Source organism: Perognathus longimembris, chromosome 1, assembly GCF_023159225.1.
Source record: "Perognathus longimembris pacificus isolate PPM17 chromosome 1, ASM2315922v1, whole genome shotgun sequence".
In the NCBI taxonomy this organism is placed as follows: domain Eukaryota; kingdom Metazoa; phylum Chordata; class Mammalia; order Rodentia; family Heteromyidae; genus Perognathus; species Perognathus longimembris.
The window spans coordinates 120279269-120304515 of NC_063161.1; the positions used below are offsets into that span (position 1 = coordinate 120279269).

A 25247-nucleotide genomic window follows, 5' to 3' on the forward strand; every position below is an offset into this window, starting at 1 on the left:
CACAACATCTAATACATTGCTTATCTTTCTTTTATACTCTGTCTTAGCAAACAAAAACTCTCACTGCTTTCCAAGTTAAAGCATGGCAAAGTCATGCTACATTCACCACAGTCCAGTTTTCTCCCAGTTCCACTGAGTATTCTTCAATGGAACTATCAGATCTACCCCTATCCTCTAGTCTCTGTGGGCATTACCTTTGCTTAGACCTTTACCTCCCCAATCTCCTCCTTGTGTTTGAACTTGCTTCAGTCTACTTACCACAATAACAAGAGAACCTGCCTTAGTCTACTTCACACCATAACAAGAGAATGATTTTGCTAACACAGATGTCTTTTCACTAATATTATTAAAGCCTCTAAAGGTGGATCCCTGTCTATGATATAATCCCCCTTCCTTGAAATAACCAGCATTGTCTTTTATCTTCTTTTCTGCATTTCATGTGTTCTCTTTCGACATTCTCTTTGCCCAAAATTCAGAATCACTTCCAGCTTCCTCATACTTCATATTGTCTCATTCATTGTGCCTTTCCCATGTAGGACTCCTTATGTCTGAAATATTTTCTCTCCAAGCATATTTCTTTCATTGTCTGTTTCTTAATGTAAATATTATCATGGGCTGGGATTGTGGCTTAGTGGTAGAGTGCTTGCCCACCATGCATGAAGCACTGGGTTCGATTCCTCACTACCATATAAATAGAAAAAAAAAACAAAAAACATTTTTTCACTCAGAACTCAGATAAAGCACTAACGTCTGTGGAAAATCTTCTTAAACCTCCTAGTACAGTCTGAATTTGACATCTTTCTTACTGCCTTCTTCTATGGATGTAATTATCACATTGAACTATAATTTTTGTCTTATCTCCCCTTTAAATGGTGAAATAGTCAATGCAACCTCAGAATTAACTAAGAAAGGAGGACAGTTTTCTGTTTTGGGATTGGGGATGTATATTGGGAAAGCTTTATTGTTAGACATTTTAGCAATACCTGGTAATTTATTAAACATCAGTGATGGCTGATTCTGGAATGCTACTAACCACTCTTTCTATTGTAATATTCACATAGGGAATACAAATGTTCATGGTAGCAAAAAATTAGGTATGACATTCATCGTGATCATGCAGTACTATTCAAACATTTAAATTCTGACTTAGGCATATTACTGAAATTAAAAACATTCCACAGAAAATGTTTAAGATATGATATTATCATGCTTCTGCTAGTTCCCACACTGACATGTTTTATCTATGCTAATGCATGGGAAAATCTGAAAGACTATTTCAAATAGCTAAAAATGATTAAATGGATTCAAGAGAATAAAATATATAGGTTTATTTCATTTACTTTTTCTAGAAGAAAACATACTCAAGTACACTTTTTCTTTCTTTTTGTTTTCCTTTCAATTTTCTTTTCCTTGTCAGATACCACATGTAGAAAGCTGTGCATGTTAGGAAAGAGCTCTATCCCTGAGCCATACCTTAATCCTTCCAGTATACTTCCTAAGGAGAAAAGTACATTGGACAAACACAGCTGATTCCCAGCATCACAAGAATTAATAACAGTATTACTTTGTAAGCCCTCAACAGTACAAAAAAATGACTTTTCAATAAAGCATAGTATAAAGAATGCAGAAGTGCTCTTAGTGCAATTTTCTTGTAAAGATTCCTTTTTGAGTAAGGAAAACGTATGCATAAATTTGTGTTCTAGCCAACTTTATATTTTTTTCATAGAGCTGACATTAATATTCTTGTCAAGCTATGATCCCCAGGAAAGATTCTTCAAAGTTCAAATAAGAAAGCATCTATTTGCTCTGTATATAAAACTAATATGTTTACTATAGTAGAAATTTGATTTTGCAACATCAAATTACTCCCCTCACTATGCAGAAGCTTTGTCCTTGACATTCATGCCTGAATTTTTTGTCTGAGATCATACTGAGAAACAGAAGTAGATCCTTTCAAACCTAAAATGCCATCATCAATTACTTTTCGGTGTGTCTGTTAGTTTTGAGTTTCTGAAACACACATGACTCTCACAGATAGTCTTGTTTTGTTGAGCACAAATACAAAATAAGACAGAACAAACACAAACAACTCAAGAGAAAGAATGACACTTCACCAGCCTCTTGACTCTGACAGCTTAAATAAATGAGCAGTGTGAAGACAAGCTCATTAGCAAAGCAAGGCAAGCACAGGAACGGAGGGAACTCAGGGTATCAAGTATGAGGACTCTGTCAAGACTTGGTGGGACTCTTTAGGCTGCTCTTTTTCATTGCCTAGGAAGACTCTGAACATCTTTGTGTAAATTATTACTATCATGAACACTCACTCTTCAAGATATAGAAAATGCCTTAATAAATATGTTAAATACTCAAAAGAAACTCAATGGACATGTCATAGCAGTAGCCTAGACCTATTAAATTTTACAGACTGACCATTTTAGTCAGAAGAGAAGCATGAATATATCCAGATAGATTTTAAGAACATGATATTAACTGAAGAACAGGCAGACATGGGAGATATGGCAACCTAGAGTAACCCAACTCACATTAGACATCTAACATAGCTAAATTCACCAAATTAAAAACTGGAATTGTAGTTACTAGGCTCTGAGAGGAAGGAGAAATGGGGAGTTATTAATCAACTGGTATTAAGTTTTACTTAAATAGTGAACAAATTCTAGAGATCTCTATGACACTCTACGAATAGTCACCAGTAATGTATTATGCATTTAAAAACTGTTTAGATCTCATGTTGTATTCTTACTATGATTAAAAATAAAAAATCTTATTGTAAAGGTGATGTAGAGAGGGGTTACAGTTACATAAGTCAGGTAATGAGTGCATTTCCTTTTGAATAGTGTCACTATCTCCTTCATTCTCTCCCAGTCCTCCCACCCAAACTGCCCCCCCTCCAAGTTGTATAGTACATTTCCAACATAGTGCCTAGTGGATTTCACTGCTGAATTGGTTCACCCTTTGTCCCACCATTTCTGTGCATCCCCTTCCCTTTCCAAATCATATAAACTTATATACAAGACAAAGGGTACAGAAATTAAATAAAAAGACAAAAGGGAATAAACCAAAGAAAAAAAGGAAAGAAACAAAATGACCACAAACAGCACAATCCATTTTTTTGGAGTTCAGTCTGATAAACATCAAAAACATCATTTTTTGTGAGCCAGTACTAGGGATAAAGCCCCAGGAGTGGCGCGCGCGTGCACACGTGCCCACACACACGTGCCCACACACACACACACACACACACACACACACACACATTACTAATGTAAGAAAGCATTTAAAATATTATATCTACATACCTTTCATTGACACTAAAGAGATGTCAATGCTTCCACCAAATTTATTTTTAAGATACAAAATTTTAGATAGGAAGTTTTAGGTAGGTAGATATATATATGTACATTCCAGTTATATATCTATATAGATATGTGTCTCTACCTCTATATCTAGATAGAAAGATAGAAAGACAGATAGAGAGGGATATCAGTGGCTTTCCTTCTCCCATTCCCTGCCCCTTCCTGGGTAAGCAATGCCTGTGTATTCCTGCACTGTCATTCTGACAATGTTCTTATTCTATACGTACATCTCCAGAGCACTTCAGTTATTTCAGTGGTTTAAAAAATACACAAAAAAATAAAAAACAAATAGAAAATACAGAAACATAACTATATATATACATATACATATGTGTATAGATACTTATTCCTGTAACTCTTGTCATTTATAATGCCACTGTATATTGATCCATATCCCTATTTATAGCCATTTAAGTGAATTCCAAATTTCTATTACCAATACTGAAATATATACATTCCATCACACAACTATGTAAATAGTAATCATTGGTATCCGTGAAGCCTTAAAGGAAACCTAAAACTAGAATATGGAAATGAACTAATTTGAACATTGAACAGGAAATCTACTGAACAGTTCTCACTCTCAATGTCTACCTTGCATTCTCATCTTTTGTACCTCTTTATTTCTTCATATTTTAAGAAACTAAAATTTTTAATTTTTTTTTTTTGGCCAGTCCTGGGCCTTGGACTCGGGGCCTGAGCACTGTCCCTGGCTTCTTTTTGCTCAAGGCTAGAACTCTACCACTTGAGCTGCAGCACCACTTCTGGCCGTTTTCTACATATGTGGTGCTGAGGAATCAACCCAGGTCTTCATGTATATGAGGCAAGCACTCTTGCCACTAGGCCATATTCCAAGCCCCAAGAAACTAAAATATTTTATAAAGTGAGTGTGTCTTCAGTCACATGAACAACTGCCTAAAGGGTCTTCATTATAAGTTGTTTTTTTTACTCTTTTCTATAAATTTCAAGGAGATTGAATGTGTGTGTAAGTGTGAGTGTAGTTGGGGAGTGCTACTTGCTGCCTCTCTATTCTTCATTTGCTCTCTTTTTAAATCTAGTATATGGAAACTTATGGGTTTTTTTCTATCAAGATAAAAATTTGCAGAAAAATTACAGAGAGGAAGGAAGAGGAGGAGGAGCCACAGGAAGAGGAGGAGGACGAGGTGATTTAACTACTACATCATTATTTCCAAACTAAAGCCAGTGTAATGTAAAAATCACCTAGGTGATGAGGAGTGGTCTACCCATAGCCATGCAGTCCTCTTATAATTGCCTATCCCCACTTTTAGACAAGATGTTCTGGCTTAAAGGCCTAGATATTTTCCTCCACTAAATGAACTATAAACCCTAGTTATGAGAATAAAACAAAGGGAAGAAACACAATATGTATGTGAAACACAATATGACTAGTCATTTCTCCAAAGAATATCAGACAAATGGATAATAAACATATGAAAAGATGTTTAACATCTTAAGTCACCAGTGAAATGCAAGTAAAATCCATGAAATACCATTGCACAATGACTGAGGTAATTCTTTGATATAAAAGAAAGTAAGAAAGTCAAAAGCATTACAGTAATTAGACCTTCATGCATTGCTGATGGGAATTTAATATGGTACAGTCAGTTTGGAAAATAGTTTAGCAGTTTCTCAAAATTCCACAAGGTTCTGAGTGCAAACCTCTGTACCACAAAAAAAAAAAAATCAAAGATAGGATAACACATTATAATCAAACAATTCTGCCAAATCACATACTCATGACATTTGGGGAAAAAAACAACAACTGTCTGCACAAAAATGTAAAAATGAATGTTCAGGGTATCATTTCCAAAATGAAAAAGTGAAAACAAGCCAAATGGCCATGAGATTACAAATGAAGAAAACAAAATGTGGTTTGTATATAATGAAATTTGATTCAGCTGAAAATAACATTTAATTGATACATCCTACAATAAAAGAACCTAACCTCCTGAAGTTATTATAAACCTACTAAATGAAATACCATATAAGGTACTCAGCATCCTGTCAAGGATGAATAAGTATTCAAACATTTAACTGTAGAGAGAACAAGTCATTCTCAAGTACTTCCCCCAAAAAATTGAAACTATAAAATAAACTCAGTTAATGGGATAGAAAGTTTGTGCTGGTATGGTAGAAATGTGGTGTATGAGGAGAGGGACCAGAAAGTAACAAAAAAAATATGGAAAACAAAATTCATCCTGCTATCCATATATTTCTAATTTACAGGGTAGTTTAATTACAACATAATAAAAATGCATTATATCTTAACTATAGAGAAAACTGCTGAATTAAAAAGTCACTGTTCCAGTGGAAAAAGGTACTGCACTCTAAAAAGTGGCTTATCCAGAACATAATGGCACACACCTATGATCTCAGTATGCCGGGCCAAAAGTATCAGGACCAATGTCTGAGGCCACCCAAGGCAAAAATTCAACACCCTATCTGAAAAATAATGGGTAAATGTGTAGACTCCTAGGTTGCACCCCACAAATCCTGACTCAGTGGATCTGAGTAGAGTCTGAGAATGTCTTTCCTACACAGAAGTTGCTACTATGCCAACATCATTTTTTAAAGAGCAATGGTGTGGGTGACATGGGACTGTATGTTAGCAGTTCGGTTTTTGTTTTTGTTTTTTTTTTTAAAGAATGCTCTCACTTTGGAGCACTTTTAGGAACTATGGATACTTTTGGATAGTGTCCTTAGAAATACCCAACATTTACTAAGTATTTACTTACCCATAAGACAATGTACTAAATACTTCATATCTAATCCTAACCACCTGAGAAGGTACTTATTTCCATTTTACCACTTTATAAATAAGGAAAATATGGAGGATAGGCAATTTATCCAGATCATGGTCTGTGTTGTAGCATCTATATATATATATATCTCAGTACCGAACATGTTTAAACCAGAATCCATAATATCTTGAGTTGAAATAACTATATGTTATATGTGTACCCACCAAAAAAAAATATGAGATCATTCTTTCTAAGCTTCAAATGTTCTAGAAACATAAAAACAAGAAAAAGACTGACAAACTATAATTCCTCTACTATTTTATAAATAAACACGTTAATCCTTTTCAAAATGGTTATCATTCTTCTTTAAAATGAATATTTAATGAATGTCATATAACCTGACTTCATATAATTGAAATTACAGTTTTATAGCCACTTCTTCTATGATTAAGGGTAATAACTGCTAAAATTGTAAGGCAAATTTAGGTTTTATTTTTTAAAACCATCTAAAGATAGAAGTGGATTTTGAATCAAAATTATTTCCAACATTATATTTGGTTAATAGGTAAAGATTACATACCTTGTTTTTAAAATAAACCTCAATTGGCAAAATGAAACCAGCATACCCAGATTCTTCTACTTTGTAAGGTGGATCTTTGCACACTGAAACATGAAAAATAGGAAAAGATGAGAATCATAAGCCAAATAAATCCTTACCATCTAGACCCCACACAGTTTCACAGACTTTTCAGTCTCTGATCTATTCTGTATATTTTTTCAGAATATATGGCAATAAAATTTTTTTCTAAAGCAAAAATATAAATGATTTATTGAAATCTGAGTAGAGCTGAACTCATCATAATCAACCATATTCATTAATGAAATGGACTTCAGTTATTATCATGCCACATAGATCCTATGAACCAAAGTTTGAAAAGAGCTACTAGTTTCCTAACAAAAGTACTAGCTATATCGGAGTGTTAATGCAAATCATCCCTCCACCTAAACTACTCAATAGTTTGAGATGTCCTCATTTCTGTGCAACCCTCTTCCCTTAAGAAATCTCAAACCCAGGGTCTGACAACATTCTGAATCCCCATGAAGACTCATTACATGCAGATCTTTCTCCCCTCAAAACAAATGTTTATTGAAATCTCGGCATGCAAATAAACATTTAAAAGGTAATCTCATCTTAAATGTAAGAAAGCAAAGGCTTCTGTACTTCTGTGGAGTGAGAAGAAAATGATTAAGCCAGCACTTAAGAAATGAGAGAACCACTGGAAACTAAATAAGATGTCATTCCTCTAAGATTTCCATAAAATCAAAGTCCATCACATGCCAAGTGAAATTATTCTGGTGAAGACTGCAGTTTAGTAACATAATTTCAGTAAAACACTATGTGCTGAACATCCAGGCTACAGGCTTGATACACTAGTATCTCCTTGCCAGTGCCACTTGGCCTTTCGAGGTCTCCTACCTTTGTTACCTACCACAGACCCTGTGCATCACTCAAAGATGGTCCCTCAAATAGGCACAGCATTTCTCACCTTCACCCAATCCCGCCTCTGCACCATACTTCACATCTGAAAACTTCAAATTCCAATTTCTTCACAACACTGTTCTCAATCACAAAAAAATATTGTTCCCCTCCCTTTACAATCCCAAAGCATTAGCTGCCTGAATCACTGCCTTGACACTGAAGAGTTCCTTGCAACCATGTACTCAAGCCATCTCACCTTCTAAATAGATTCCCTTTCCATCTTCAAAAGCAGAAAGACCATTTCCTCAGGAAGTTAGAGTGTCAAAGAGTCAGGCTCCAAGAGCTGGCACACCTGAAAATCAATCCACTATAGCTCAAACTCTAAGCTACCTCTGCAAAGTTGTATCACTTCTTCAACCTTGAGCTCCTTTCCAATACAGTGGGCTTATGTAGATTAAGTGGGTGACTGTGGTGTTCTGAATGTTTGTGCTTCCCCAAATTCATATGTTGACATCCTCACTTCTGATGGTAATATTAGGAAGTGGGGCCTTCAGAAGGTGAAGCCCTCATGAAAGCATTCAAATGCTATTATAAGAGGCTCCAGAGAGCCCTCTCAACCCTCCTCCTATGTGAAGTTATGTCAAGAAGAAAGTAGTTTCAACGTGTTATGTGTAACTGTAGCTTCTATTATTGATGATCTTCTTGTATCCCTTCCTGTGGTTGTACCTACACTATCTCTGTATCTTATATGAGTATATTGGAAACTGTATACTGGTATTAGAACTAGGAAATGGAAAGGGAATACCAAAATCGAGGGACACAGGGTAAAAAAAGACAAAAAACTATAAAAGCAATACTTGCAAAACTGTATGGTGTAAATGAACTGAACAACTCATGGTGGGGAAAGGGAAAGGGGGAGGGGGGAATGAGGGACGAGGTAACAAACAGTACAAGAAATGTATCCAATGCCTAACGTATGAAACTGTAACCTCTCTGTACATCAGTTTGATAATAAAAATTTGAAGAAAAAAAAAAGAAGAAAGCAGTCTGGGACCCTCACTAGAACTCTACCATGAGGGCATCCTGACCTCAGACTTCCAGTCACCACAAACTGTGAGAAATAAATTTCTGTTCTTAAGGCAGGGATGTCCACTCTCTCCCCTGCTCTTCAACATAGTACTAGAATTCCTAGCCAGAGCAATCAGGCAAGAAGAAAATATAAAGGGGATCCAAGTAGGTAAAGATGAAGTTAAACTTTCTCTCTTCGCAGATGACATGATCCTATACCTAAAGAATCCCATAGACTCTACCCCCAAGCTACTAGAGCTGATCCAAAACTTTGGCAAAGTGGCAGGATATAAAATAAACCTTCAAAAATCAACGGCCTTTCTCTATGCTAACGACCCGAAGACCGAGGCTGATATCAGGAAAGCAACTCCCTTTGCAATAGCCCCCCAAAACATAAAATACCTAGGAATAACCTTAACCAAAGAAGGGAAAGACCTCTTTGAGGAGAACTTTAAAACCTTGAAAAACGAAATTAAGTCAGAACTAAGGAAATGGAAAAACCTCCCAAGCTCCTGGATTGGGAGGATTAATATAATCAAAATGGCAATATTGCCAAAGGCTATCTACAAATTCAATGCAATACCCATTAATATCCCAACACCATTTTTTGATGAAATAGAGGAAACAATCCAGAAATTCATATGGAACAATAAAAGACCACGAATAGCAAAAAAAAATCCTAAGCAGAAAGAACAGTGCGGGAGGAATTACAATACCCAACTTCAAGCTGTATTATAAAGCTATAGTAATAAAAACAGCTTGGTATTGGCACCGGAACAGGCCTGAGGACCAATGGAACAGAATTGAAGACCCGGGAATGAACCCACAGAACTATGCCTACTTAATCTTTGATAAAGGGGCTAAAACAATAGTATGGAAGAAAGATAGCCTCTTTAACAAATTGTGCTGGAAAAACTGGTTCAACACATGCAACAAACTAAAACTAGATCCTTATATATCACCCTGCACCAAAATCTATTCCAAATGGATTAAAGACCTCGAAATCAAAACAGACACCCTGAAAACACTAAAGGAAGGAGTAGGTTGGACAAATGGGACTACATCAAACTGCAGAGCTTCTGCACGGCAAAGGACATAGCTCACAAGATAAACAGAAAGCCCACAGACTGGGAGAAGATCTTTACCGGACATTCAACGGACAAAGGCCTCATATCTAAAATATATGCAGAACTAAAAAAATTACCTTCCTCCAAAACAAAACCACAAAGAACCAATAGCCCGCTCATCAAGTGGGCTAAAGACTTACAAAGAGACTTCTCTGATGAGGAAATGAGAATGGCCAAGAGACATATGAAAAAGTGCTCTACATCACTGGCCATAAAAGAAATGCAAATCAAAACAACATTGAGATTCCATCTCACTCCAGTAAGAATGTCCTATATCAAGAAAACTAACAATAACAATTGTTGGAGGGGATGTGGCCAAAAGGGAACCCTACTTCATTGTTGGTGGGAATGTAAACTGGTTCAGCCACTCTGGCAAGCAGTATGGAGATTCCTCAGAAGGCTAAATGTAGAACTCCCCTATGACCCAGCAACCCCACTTTGGGGTATCTATCCAAAAAACCACAAACAAAATCACAGTAAAGCCACCAGCACAACAATGTTCATTGCAGCGCAATTTGTCATAGCGAGAATCTGGAATCAACCCAGATGCCCCTCAGTAGACGAATGGATCAGGAAAATGTGGTACATATACACAATGGAATTTTATGCCTCTATCAGAAAGAATGACATTGCCCCATTTGTAAGAAAATGGAAGGATTTGGAAAAAATTATACTAAGTGAAGTGAGCCAGACCCAAAGAAACATGGACTCTATGGTCTCCCTTATTGGGAATAATTAGCACAGGTTTAGGCAAGTCACAGCAGAGGATCACAAGAGCCCAATAGCTATACCCTTATGATGACATAAGATGATGCTAAGTGAAATGAACTCCATGATATGGAAACGATTGTTATATCACAGTTGTAACTACTTTCAACATCCCATGTGTATCTGTAGCTTCTACTATTGATGATATTCTTGTATCACCTACCTCCCTGTGATTGTATCTACACTATCTCTGTAATCTTATCTGAGTATATTGGAAACCGTGTATACTGGTATTAGAACTAGGAAATTGAAAGGGAATACCAAAATTGAGAGACACAGGGTAAAAAAAGAGAAACAACTACAAAAGCAATACTTGCAAAACTGTTTGGTGTAAGTGAACTGAACTCCTCAGGGGGGGAAAGGGTAAAGGGGAGGGGGGAGGGGGGTATGAGGGACAAGGTAACAAACAGTACAAGAAATGTATCCAATGCCTAACGTATGAAACTGTAACGTCTGTGTACATCAGTTTTATAATAAAAACTTAAATAAATAAATAAATAAATAAATAAATTTCTGTTCTTTGTTATAGTAGCTGGAATGAATAGACAGTGATGTATATAGAAGATACAACAGAGAACCCAGCACACTAAGTTCTCAATAGGTGACTCACGTGAGAAAAAAAAATTATATTATCCCATCACTATGGAATCCTTTCAGATGAAAATAAAAAGGAGCCAGCAAATAGAAGGACCTGGTTTGGGGCAATGAATTGGGTGGGGATTGATTCTCTGGACAGTTTCTGCTTCCTTTACCTTTAACAGGGAGAAAACCCCATCTACACCTCAGTGTGCTATATGGAGGAACCATAGGCAAGAGGTTTCCTATAATAAAAATGGTACTGATAATATACATGAAAAAAATGGTACACTGAAAGAAGTACATAGAAAGCACATCGGTACACAGACAGAGGTACACTTAAGATTTCTCTTGTTATATTTTGGACTTTAGGGTTTGTTTCTTCCTTCCTTTCTTTTTTTGAAATAAGGTTTGATTATGTAGCCCACATAGGCCTCAAACTTGCAATACTCTTGCTTCAATGTCTCAAGTACTGGGATTATAGGTGTGTACTTCTCACCCATCATGGCCAGCTGAAGCAGTATTTTGATGTTTCATTGTCTCCTTTATTCAAATTTAGGAAAATTGTCCCAAAATAATATTAGGACAATTAACTCCAGAATGAGATATCTTGTTTAACCTTCTATGTTTTTCCAGTAAAAAAAAATTAAAAAGCAAAAGAACTAAGTGACATCTGTCCTATAATTCAATGACCACCTGCCAACCTGGCATGAATATTCAGATGTCCTGGTCACTGGTGCCACTAAAGTCATTGAGCAGTCCCGTTGCTCCCAGCTAGTGGGCTTGTGTTACACTCGTGGCATTTCTAGCCCCAGAACCCTTTAAGAACAGCAGTTTCAGTGTCCAGGTTGCTTGGGATTAATCATGCCAATGTCATTTGAAGGAAGTTTATTTTGTGGGCTGCTGTACTTGCCAGAGAAGTTATAGCTGGCTCTCTGTACACCCTTTTATATAATTCATTTTCTCTATTCTGCATGCAAATTGCTCCTATTATAGGAAACAGCTGCCACTGAACACATCTTAAAGTTGAAGATCTTGACTTTTTTCCACCCATTATTGGAAATGATCTGCTATGTATTATATTCTATAGAAATCTGATTATATAAGAAAATACTTATCAGCCCATACAGCAATTATTCTTAAATATGATGTTTTCATCAGTAACAACAAATGCCTATAAAACACCCTGAGTTCATAACTAGAACCAAATACTGAAAACTTCTTATGTATAATAAACCTGCCACATAAATTGGAGGCCATGTAAATACAAACAAATTCTAATTTAAAGATTAGAATAAATTCTAGTATGAAAAAAGCCAAATTAGGTGAACTTATTTGGATAACCTATTATTTATTTGTTTACTTGGGTATCCTGTTATTATTTGGGTATCCTATCAGAATCATTAATATGTGTTTCTAAACTAGTTCTAAAAACGAAACAGGAGTTTGATGACAGAAAGCCAAGATCTTCCAACAACTAGAGCTATGTTTAGCAAGAGTCACCTTCTGCCGCCCAGCAACATTTCATCGATTCTCCTCCCCATGTTCACTGTCTGTTCTGAGACCTAAGTATCCTAAACTCTGCAACTCATTCTCCCTCTTGCTTGTTTGTGAATCAGATAGTTCTTACTCTCCATAGGATAAAAGGCCAAGTTTTAGAGTTAAGAAAGGAATACCCATACCAATTTTTGTGACAACAAAATGATAAAAGTAACATTGGTTCCTAAAGTTATGTATATTAACTCAGTAAAAATCACTAGAAGTTTTGATTCCTCATCAAACCCAGCCCAGATGTTATCTCTTTCAGAACAACTCCCAGCTTCCTCTTTCCTTCTTCCTCACTGCACTTGTTGGGAAGATTTTTGCAAATAATAATTTACCTGTCATACTTTCCAATTGACAAACTCTAAGTGACTATATTTATCATTCAAATCCATAATTCTTGACACTAATCTTGAGCCAACCTAGAGAAACTCAACAAATGTCTGTTGAATTGGATTTTTTTAAAGACTTACACTTCCTTATTTACTGATATGTCACCCTCTCAGTAGTAGAACTGATATTAGCGAATCAAGCTCTTTTACTTATACTCTTCAAAAATTATCTCAGGTGATAAAGTACTACCCAGGGTAGAGACTTCTCTAAAAAACTAAGTACCCAAAAAAGAAATAGTAAAAATTCTGAGAGGTTTCAGTAACTGAGTTAACTAGTTGGGTCAGAAGATTCCTAAGGCCATTTTGAAACTATTATTCTAAAATCATAAGAATTTCTTCCCTTTCTATACATTACTACTAATATACTCTAAGGCTCTTACTGGAATGCATTTGCAAATTTCTCTCTGCCCAAGAAATCACATGCACCATGTAGTAAATGTGATTTCTTAATACCTATAATACTTAAAACAAGAGCTCAAAAACATCAGACCACAGATTTTAAAAAGTAAACTTTTCCCCTCAAAATAGCAGGGGTAGGGCTGGGGATATAGCCTAGCGGCAAGAGTGCCTGCCTCGGATACACGAGGCCCTAGGTTCGATTCCACAGCACCACATATACAGAAAACGGCCAGAAGCGGCGCTGTGGCTCAAGTGGCAGAGTGCTAGCCTTGAGTGGGAAGAAGCCAGGGACAGTGCTCAGGCCCTGAGTCCAAGGCCCAGGACTGGCAAAAAAAAAAAAAAAAAAAAAAAATAGCAGGGGTAACATGCTAACTATACACATTGACCATTAAACCGTATGTGTGTGTGTGTGTGCATGCGCGCACACAGTTCTAAGAATCAAATTCACTATTTGTGTTTGCTACACTTCCCATTAAACTAATTTTAAAGTTGAAAGCAAATGCACACAAGGAAAAAAAATACAAGAGAAGCAAAAAGGTTTTGCTTTGCTTAATCCAGAATAAGTCATATCCTTACTTACTTATAAGCAAAACCTTAAGTAGTGAAATTTTTAATATCTCTCCTAAGACAAAAGGATTTAGGAATGAAGGTGTATTATAGCAGTAAGGGTATACCGGTACCACTAAGTAAAATTTTTAAAAATCCTACACTTGAAGCCAGGTGCCAGTGGCTCATGCCTATAATCCCAGCTACCCATAAGGTTGAGATCTGAGGACTGCAATTCAAAGCTAGCCTGAACAGGAAAGTTTGTGAGGCTATCTCCATTAAACTATCATAAAAGCCAGAAGTGGAGCTATGGCTCAAGTAGCAGAGAGATAGCCTTAAGCAAAAGAAGAGAGTTAGCCTTAAGTGAAAGAAGCTCAGGAACAGTGTCCAGGCCTTGAGTTCAAAGACTGGCATAAAACCAAAAACAAACCTAAAAAAATCCTATACTTGGTACAGATAACTAAATACTCTTTAGATGAGTAAACAAACTTTTGCTTATATAATAAAACTGAATGTAGAAATAAATTTGATTAGTTAATATAATTCTTTTTGTAGAAGACATGTATACACACACACACACACACACACACACACACACACATACACACCCTCCAAAAAACCCTCCATTAAAGCTACAAGCCCTTCATTTAGACTTTAGAAATATATTAAACAGACCTACTTTTAGGCATCTACGCAAACAAGCAAGACCACATTAAAGCATCACTATTTGTCATCACTAAAATATGAAACCAACCCAGATGCCCCTCAGTAGATGAGTGGATCAAGAAAATGTGGTACATGTACACAATGGAATTCTATGCCTCTATCAGAAAGAATGACATTGCCCCATTCGTAAGGAAATGGAACGATTTGGAAAAAATCATACTAAGTGAAGTGAGCCAGACCCAAAGAAACATAGACTCTGTGGTTTCCCTCATTAGGAATAATTAGTACACATCTATGATAGTCTTAACAGAAGATCACAACAACTCAATAGTTATGCCCATATGAACACATAAGATGATGCTAAGCAAAATGAACTCCAAGTTATAGAGTGGTATATCGTTGTCATTTTCAACATGCCATGTGAAATTATGCCCTTTTTCTTTTGACTTTCTTTCCCATGGTTTTACCACTGATATCACTGTAACTGATTTTAGTACCCTGGATATTGTATATAGGTGTATTGAAACTAGGGAAGGGAAAGGGAATATAAAAATCGAAAGACAAAGGCTAAAAAAGCAAACCAATGCAACAGCAATACTTAAAAAACTATATGGTGTAAACCAACTATACAACTCATGAGGGGAGAGGGAAATGGGGAGGAGAGCATGGGAAAATGAGGGAGAAGGTAACAAGTTGGATAAGAAATGTACTCTCTGCCTTACATATGAAACTGTAACCCCTCTGTACATCACTATGACAAAAAAGAAATATATTAAACAAATTTTCTCCTTAATTCACAACAACATATAGATTCTCTCCTGAGTATGTCTGTTTGCTTAAACATGATTTATGCCATCTGAATTCTTTTATAAAATGCATGGTCCAGTTGCTCATTGATAATTATTGACTTTATTTACTACACAGAGCCCTCCAGAAAGGAAACACACCAAACTACCTCTATTTTTAGACTGGTTACTGTGACTGTTTTGTGCCAACTGTCAATTCAAACTTGAGAATATTGAGCTTCTTTCTTTTCACTTCAATCTTATCACATCAGAACTTCCACAAGTGGGGAACACAGAACCCTAAGTGAACCATTTCTTCATTCCAAACATCTCTGTGTTGGCACCCAACAGTCTAGAGCCAGAGAGTTATTAGCATTGCTTTTCTCCAGCTCTTTTCTAAATAATAACAAAAAAGGTTTAACCCTTTTGATTTTAGTACTTTCTTCATTTTTCTGAGAATGGATTCATGGTAGCAACAATATTATGAGTTGTGTAAATGAATGTCTTCACCTTGTTGATTTTTTAAAGTTCAAATGCCATTCTAAAACCCTAATTGCTTCATATGCAATAACTAAACCAACAAAAGCACCTTGCCTTTCATAAAATCTTCAATGTACTAACTAGATCATACAATTAGATACATGCAGTTAGTGATAGACCAGCTGTCTACAAAATGCAGATTCACTGCAAGGATTAACTCAAACAGCACCATCTTGACTCTCCAAAACAAAAATGGTACTGTATCCAGGCGCAGGTAGCTCATATGTCTGTAATCCTAGCTACTCAGAAGGCTGAGATCCATGGACCTCCAGTCAAAGCCAGCCCTGGCAGGAAAGTCCATGTGACTCTTATTTCCAGTTAACTGCCAGAAAACAAAAAGTGGTACTGTGCCTTAAACCCCATAATCAACAGGAAAAAAATTATCTTCCCTATATTCTACTCTTCTCACTGTGCTGTATTAGCTAATCCTAATGTGTCTGCTGCCATCAAGCCTACATATTTTGAGCTTTCCAAAGACTAAGGCTTTGTCATAGGCCTCTTCTTATTCCAGGACTCACCAGTTAGGAAACTGAATTGAATTAATGAAACATGAATTAATGAATTAATGAACTTTCTGAGGACTTTTTCATTAGTTAGCCAAGCCCAAGTCAGGATGAGGTTATGTCAATGCATTAAATCTTGAGGGACTGCACACACAATGCTCAGTAGATGATCATTTCTTTAAAAACTCACAATAAGTAAGCAGCTAAATATAGGTACTATCGAAACCCATACAACATTATGGATGTGTAAGCAATGTTTAACAATTCTTTAGATTTACATTCTTTCACTAAAATTGATAATCCTCCTAGCTACTTTCCCCAAGTTCTCTACATAATCACTATATGTAAGTACTTTAAATAATTAGCCTGGGGAAAATATATCTTGTAGAGACAGAGCTAGGATGAACCAAGTGTGAAAAAGTGAACAAAACTCTCTTTTCATGGAGAGTTACTCAGATGAAAAAATCTTCAGATTTCCCATTCCACACATGATTCTCATCTTTCAAGTCAAAGATTGAGCAAAATTGTGATGTCTCTCTCAGCAGTACCATCAGGAAAAGCAACGGAGAAGGACTGAGGGAATTAACTAAGAGTTGCTTCCAGTACTGGAAGAAGCATCTCTATCTCAGTGCATGATACCACCTGAAAAGTTAATTGTCTGAAACACAGTTCCTCTCTCTGCAACTTTTTCATTTTTTAAAAAAGGTACATAAAAAGCAACTGAAGAGCCAGGTACTAGTGGCTCACACCTATAATCCTACCTACTCAGGAGGCTGAGATCTGAGGATCACTGTGCAAGCCAGCCCAGGCAGGAAAGTCCATGACACTCTAATATCCAATTAATCAACAAAAAGCCAGAAGTGGAGCTGTGGCTCAAGAGGTAGAGTGCTACCTTTGACCCAAGAAACTCGGGAGTTATGCCCAGAATCTGAATTCATGCCCCACATACACACACACACACACACACACACACACACACACACACACATTCACACACATCCAAGCAAAAGAAAAGACTTATTTCCTGAACTAATCACTTTATGACTTCATTTCCTGGACTAATCACTTTATGATTTCTGTACATGACAGAAGTAAAAAGCCCTTGGAACTTCCCCCTGGCATTGTCCTAGTTATCATTTTTTATTTATAGGGAGAAAAAAAATTCAACGTCTTCATTTCTTGATTTTTTTCCTATTAATATGAGTTTACTCTTTTCCAATAATATTAGCTTGATCAGTTCAAGTGAATAAACACTATATAATCTTAGAACAACATAGATAAAGTGTAGATCTGATCTGGGTCTAGCAGAGTTTGTTAGCTGCTAAATCCAATTGTAGTCCAGAAACTAAGACTGAAGAAGACAAATTTACACAACTAGTATGGCCCCTTTACTTCCTTAATTTTTATCTGATGTTAGGACACTAGCATAGGAAGCAAGGGAACATATAAACAAGAAAACGTTGAGGGAAAGTACTAATGAGAGCCACAGGGAAATCAAATAGGAGTGAATAATAAGAAGTATGGTAAAAAAATAAAACCAGTAGATGCAACAAGAAGAACAGGAGGTCTTTCTCATTGCACAATCATAGTCTTTCTCTGAGGAGTTAACATTGAAGCTGAGACCTGTATGGAAACAAGGATTGGGATATAGGCTGACCTGACATGGGGGGAAATAGTATTTATATTGCTTTTGATAGAAACAACCTGGATGAAGCTTATCCTTAGATTTGTCTCAGTACTACTTACTCCGTTACCTGGATGTTTCCAGATTTCCTGAGTAGATATAGTCTTCGAAATTTTTATAAGCTAATTTTAGATGATAGACTTCAATTTTTATCTGCCCCCCCTCAAAATTTCAGAGTTCATGAATCCAATACAGAAGAAATCATGTGAATTGAGTAATACTTGCCATTTGAAAAGAAAGCCCTGGATTTTTAAGTGCATTTTAAAAAGGAAAGATAGACAGTGAAAAGTTACTCAAGGGAAGAAAATCGTGCTGCAAAGAAAAATAGTTACATGTTGCAGAAGAGGAATTGAATAGAAATGAAAACATTCAAACTATGAGGATGCTACAATTTTCTCAGATATCTAAATTTATATTAAAAGAATATTTTGCAGCTAAGTTTTTCTTTTAGTAAGTGAATGGTATGTAAGAGTCACTTTTAAATATACTACACACCTATTCTCTCCTACAGCATACAATTCATCAACAATGGTGTTATACACAAATGAGCTTTCAACTGTATTTGATGACAGAAACAGCACAGTGCTCTAAAATAATATGATCAAAGCTAAAACCCTACCAAAAAACAATGTAGACAGCCATAATGCAACTTCACAAAAATACCAAAAATGAAGTGTGTGTGTGTGTGTGTGTGTGTGTGTGTGTGTGTGTGTCCAGGAAAGAATTCAAAACTGTCCTAAATTTAGAGGAAGGGTTAAGAACAAGGTTTCTTTCCTGTCTATGCTTGCTATTTTTTTTTTTTGCCCTCTGTATGGTATTTGGCATAGAGATAGCCTTTCCTAAGGACAGCAACTGATCTAAGTTCCATTAGACATTGGCAGGAAAAAAAAGAGATCGACTTGGGGTGATGCTAATAAGATGACAACTGTTTATACTATATGCATGAAGAATGTGGTTTCTGTTTAGCTTGACAATCTGTCTGTCTCCCCAATTAAATCAAGGAAAACCCAGTATCTCTAGCACTGTAAAGCAATATTTCACCCTGTCTCCCTCTCTGCAGTGTGTGCTAGCAGTTCTACAAAGCCACAAGATACATTTCCCCAAGAATAAAACTCTATAAACAACAGACGAATCCCAAATGTTAGACAAACATATGTAGGGGAAAAATAAGTATCACTAAATTAATATCTGAAAGTGCTGTTGAAAGTCACGTACATTATAAACATTCACTTCGATTTTTAAAGTAAATTTGCTTTTGCTGAGTATTTTATGGTTCTGGGTTTCGTTGCTTTCTTTTTTCTACCAGTCATAGCACTTTCTCTCTCTCCCAATACAAAAATGGGCTACAAGCTCTCAAACTGAGAACTCTGGCGTGCTTTTGCTCATCTGCTAAGGTCAGTTTTTACAAAAATATCCTCTGAATGTGATGAATTACTTAGCTGTGAGAAACAGCAAAAACTACAAATGAAAGAAAAATCCAAACAAACACAAAAATTATACCAGTAGTCATTGCTATAGGTAAGGACTCACAGACAAACGCTAAGGGAACCACATGTAGAATCAAATGGGTCAGGCTAATCTCAAACAACTGATTCTCCTACCTCAGCCTCTTGGAATAACAAATATGAGTCACCTCCCCAGCATTACCAGCCTTAATTTCAGTTTGTTTTAAAGGTAGCAGGTATAACATTGCCAAAAGGATGAAGAAAGGAAATTCTTACTGAGTAATAATGATTTTAGAAGAAGAATATTATTAGAGTACAAGTTGGAATATATGAGAATCATTTCATTAGTATCTGACTCACAATTTCATGGGTGTATTTGTGTGCTTATAGGTAGGTAAGTACATTTAGAAATACCTTGCCCCTCTAGTCCTTTTGCTTTTAGTTTGGCAGACCTGGATCCATGATCCTTCTGTTTTTGCCTCCCAAATAACTAGATTGATAGGTTTGCACCACCACCCTAGGTCCTGACAGATATTTCCTGGTGGTGGTTTTCATCTTGACATACTAAAACAAGAGCTAAGAAGAAAGTGTATTATAAAATAGATTACAAAATCCTAGGAGATTATATATGTGTATGAGCATATACATATTTAATCTCCTAGGATATTTGTACAAAATTTAGAAGCCAATAACTGGAAGCTTCAATCTTAATTTAAAAAACACTTGTTTGCAAAACAAAGGTATCCAAATAATGCATAAGGAATGTTGACTACTGCCCCAAATAAATCAAGGAGAATGCTAAGTACAGAAAACTGAGTTTGAACATGAAGAAAGCTGGGAAATAACCTGAATTTTAAGATGCTACCTGGAATTACTATTAACCTCAAATATAAACGCAACAACCCTTCTCAAGCATACTGACAAATGCCTTGTAAGCATTTTGCTCTCTAAAATGAAGGGCTAATGTTTTAAATAAAATAACAAAAATAGCGTAAGTTTAGCAAGAGACAGCATTTTGTGGCAGAAAAAAATATGTGGACGTCAGAGGCAGAAGAATTTAGTGGCAAGCAACTGTGGGTTCAGATTCATCTCAGATACTCACATGAGATATTCTATTCCCTCATTTATAAAACAGAGCTAATGTGACTGCTTACTTCATATATGCATTATAAAAGTACAAATGAGATAGTCCCTGTTGACCCTGTTGACACTTTTTGGAAATTAGACTTTACCCAGTTATCTAGTAGCAGTCAAATACACACTGTAAACAAGTACAAAATAAGTATTTTAGACTTTCTTTGCCAAAAAGTAGACCAAAATACATATATCTGCAATACATTTCATTAAGCATTCGCAGAGCTGATTTTCTTTGCCCTCAAAGATCCTTGACAGGAATCTATGAAAAAAGAAAAAAACTATTCCCTCAGAACTCTTTCACCTCAACCCAGCACTAAAAGTATCAACAATCTGTCTATACTTATCAGTCCACCTTTAAAGTCATAAAGCCCAAGTAAGCATATAATATGGTATGAAGACTGGGAATAAATGTTCCAAGGTCATGTCTCATAAAGAAGGAACACTAAATTATTGCAGTAAAACAAATGAGTAGAAAATGGAAATGTTATCTAAGCTTAAGTCCTGTGTGGTACTAAAAGGAAAAGTAGCTAGGAATCAAGGAGAGGCTCAGGGAGATGATGGGCTAGAGTAGAGACAGGATTATAGGAGACCTCTGTCTGATCAAGCAGAAATGCATGGAAACATGACACATAGTTCTGGCTCTGTATCTTATACAAACTAGACATAAGACCCATTTGAGACGTCCTTTGTAACTCCTTTCTCATATAAGACCTCATTTGCACCTCCTTTCTCATATAAGAAACCAGCTTCCATTTCAGAGATGCCATCTCATCTAAAACTCTACCATTCTGAAGATTAGTCATATATCTTACTTCTAACTTGAAAGTAAATTCATTTTAGTTGTTACTATCCTCATTTAAACCTAAAACATCTATCAGGTACATACCACATCTTCTATCAAACAATCAGGAAACTGTGATCAAACAAGCAAACCAAAAAAAATTAGAAGCTGAAACGTGGTGGCTCACACCTATTATCTTAGTACTTAGCTGAGATTTGGGGGATTTTGGTTCAAGACTAGCCCTGGCTGAAAAATTCACAAGACTTCTCAATAAATAGTTGAATGTGGTGGCAAATGCTTGTCATCCTATCTTGCCGAAACCGTAACATAGGAGAATTATATGTGCCCAGATGCATAGTCATGTAGGAAGCTCAAAAGTTATAGCACAAAATAGTGTAGGACGCATTGCCTAGCGGTTACAAGAGACTGCCTAGCAGTGTGAGGACTGCAGTTCAAATCCTAGTTAGCACCAAGGGGGGAAAAAGTATCACACTTGAATTGGGTCTTGTTTTAGTTCTTTCATGCCAGGGATGGAACCCCAAACCTCATGAATGTTAGGCAAGTGCTCTAGCAATGAACTCCATTACTGATCTCAATACCTGAATCATTTAAAATATCTTTGCTAAAGGCCTTTTCATAAATACAGATTTTTTATTAGATTACTAGATTAACAAAAGTGAACCTTTAAACAGAAGTTGCTCAACACACACAAAACAATCTAGAAAATAAATTTTTGTATCCTTATTTTAATTTTTACTATGAAGTCAGATTAAATCTTCTGAATAAGACATTGTTTTACATGGCTAAATCTAACTAAAAATTTGATTACTGAGGAACTTGATATAATTTAATTATAGTAGTATATCAAACTCAAGTATTAAGGGATCAAACAACAGAATATACTGACAGCAATTACGAAAAATACTATGCTTTTGAAAAAAGGTAAAATAGAAAATTAAATCAACTGTTTGCACATTATGCATAGCACATTATGTAGAAAGTTCTCAAGTGTTATGATTTTACTATGTATTTCACACTTGTAATACCCTGGTTCTTAATCACATTGAAGCTTAGATTACATTACTTTTTAAATAGAATGCGCCCTGCCACATTGCAGTCAATGTTAATAGTATTCCAGACAGCAAGCCTATATGAAAGATAGGTTGATGAATAGGTTTATGCCCTATTCAAGGAGATGAAACAGCTCAATAGAAAGATTAAATAAGGCTCCTGCCAGTAGATGAATCTTAAAAGTCAAAGAGAAAAACACAACTCAAACCAAATATTACAGGCAAAGGTCAAACAAGAGAATAATTAAGGCCCTAACTTGAAGAACTAGCTAGTGTTCACTCACTCAGTGTAAATCACAAGAAGGAAATCTTTCCTCTTATGTGACCAAAATAACTTTCACTGAGACAATTCCAAGACAAACTGTAAAACTCAGTGAATACAAGTGAGCTAAATCCCAACAAAACCTTTGTGCTCCTGTTATACTCTCAGACCTTAAATGGGAAACCACATATGAAAATCCTATCATGCTTTAAAAAGAAATCCTAGATGTATAAACTGGCAAGTATTAATCGAAATATGAATTTTTGTAAGGGCCTTCTAGTTACTTTCTTGTAGAACTTTACTACATAAAGGAAAAAAGGACTTTTATAAAAAAAATGATAATAATAAAGCAGCCATTTATTTCTCAGAGTACTTGCTGGCCTTGCTTTGAATGTTTCAGTACCAGTTCCAACTCATTCTAACAGAGGGCTTAACCAAATGAATGAACATCTTTCTATGTACACATACAATCTACAGCTATTAGAAATGTAAGGAAGATAAAAGTGAAACATTTTTTTACTATGTTGGAGGGTTCCTAATCTCATCTTATGAGAAACTTGATTTTCTTTTATTTCTTTATCTTTAAAGTTACTTTTAAGCTATTTATCATTATTATCTTTAAGTATTTGTACAAAGGGGTTTCAATTAAATTTGTCAGCTTATGAGCACAATGCATAATGATCAATGCCATCCCTCCCATCATTCTCCTCTGCCCCATATGTTACAACCGCAATCATCCCCTCAAGTAACCTAGTTCAATTTTCATATATATGTATATATTGAATATTATGACTGTATTTTGTGGAATGACAGTTATATTGGTGGCTTATAAAAATTGTTTTCTGCTGGTAGCTGATGGTGCATGCCTGTAATCCTGGCTACTCAGGAGGCTGAGATCTGAAGATCATGGTTGGAAGCCAGCCAGGGTAGGAAAATCCTTATCACCAATTAATTACCCCAAAACCAGAACTAGAGCTCTGGCTCAAAGTGGTAGAGCACTAAAATTGAGCAAAAAGGCTCAGAGACAGGGTCTAGGCCTTGAGTTCAAACCCCACAACAGACCCCCCAAAACAAATTCTTTTCTTTATATGCTATTACTTCCTATGTTGAAAACCAAGGGTGGAGCTTATTTTCTCTCACAAAGAAACACATTTTTGTGTATTTGTGTACTGATCCTGAGGCTTGAACGCAAGGTCTGACTACCATCCCTGTGATTTTTTGCTCAAGGCTAGTGCTCTACCACTTGAACCACACCTCTAGTCCCTTTTTTGTGGGTTAATTTCCTGCCCAGGCTGGCTCCAAACTGCAACCCTCAGATGTTAGCCTCCCGAGTAACTAGGATCAGCGGTGTGAGCCACCAGTGCCCAGCAAAAGGCAAAATTTTTCAACAAGGATGTGGATATCATATAATAAACTTAAGTAAATTATGTAAATTATTATATTTAGGCCCATATCATATTTATAGAGTAAATATAATCAATCAAAAAGACTACAAAGAAACTGAATACACTTTTCCTATTCTATTAATTCCTTTTCCTTGTTATTCTGTATTTCAAATTTCAAAGAAATGCTGGCAGATAAATCCTTAATCCTTTTCACTGTAGTTTAGTTTTGGGGAGAGTAGAAACCATGCAAGAGAACTTGACACCACAGGAAGAGGATTTTAATATTTTATAATGATGATTTATTTATAAATAAATGAATTTGCTTGCATCCATACTCTTCTAAATAAACACAAATCAAACACTGCGAATAAGCCATTTCCCTCCACTTATGAAAGAGTAGTAAGATATTTAAGGAAAGCAAATTTCAAATCATTTCTTCCTTGGAGACAATAATAAAAGTATGATTTATTTAACATGCTTCACCAAGTCTCTGAATGATCACTGATGTCACATAAATCCATAACAAGGAAATAAGTAGCACAAGAGTCTGCCAGCCATCCCTTTTTACAGATGGAATATGACAACTTAAGCAATTTACTCGGAGGTCAGGGAGCTAATTCCTGGCACTCAATCAATAAATATTTATTAATGACTTCTCTGTACAGGACTCTCTGCTAGAGTCTTACATGAGAGAATTTTCTTCTTCCGGCTTATTTCTATCTTCTCATTTTTTGAAAAAAGCAAAGTTTCTTACTTGTATAATAAAATAAAAATCTTGAAAATAGTAATGTGATATTCATTAATTCAAGTGCAGAATGATCCCTAGGTATGCCTCTGTATACCATCCGCCCAACCAATTTCTTATGGAAATGTGTAAGACATTTATAACATAAATGCATAAAGAAACAAGATTTACAGTCAGTTACTCCATGGTTCTGTGCTACTCTGTTGTTTC

The 25247-nt window shown here is 35.9% G+C and overlaps 1 protein-coding gene across 2 annotated transcripts in view; it reads right to left on the bottom strand.

Moving 5' to 3' along the window:
- Positions 1–25247, bottom strand: part of Mllt3 (MLLT3 super elongation complex subunit) — a 268951-nt gene that overhangs the window by 100668 nt on the left and 143036 nt on the right. For both annotated transcript variants that reach the window (XM_048357755.1, XM_048357823.1), the window contains exon 3: positions 6717–6799. In XM_048357755.1, the coding sequence (XP_048213712.1) occupies positions 6717–6799 (83 nt within the window). The remainder of the gene's footprint in view (positions 1–6716; positions 6800–25247) is intronic.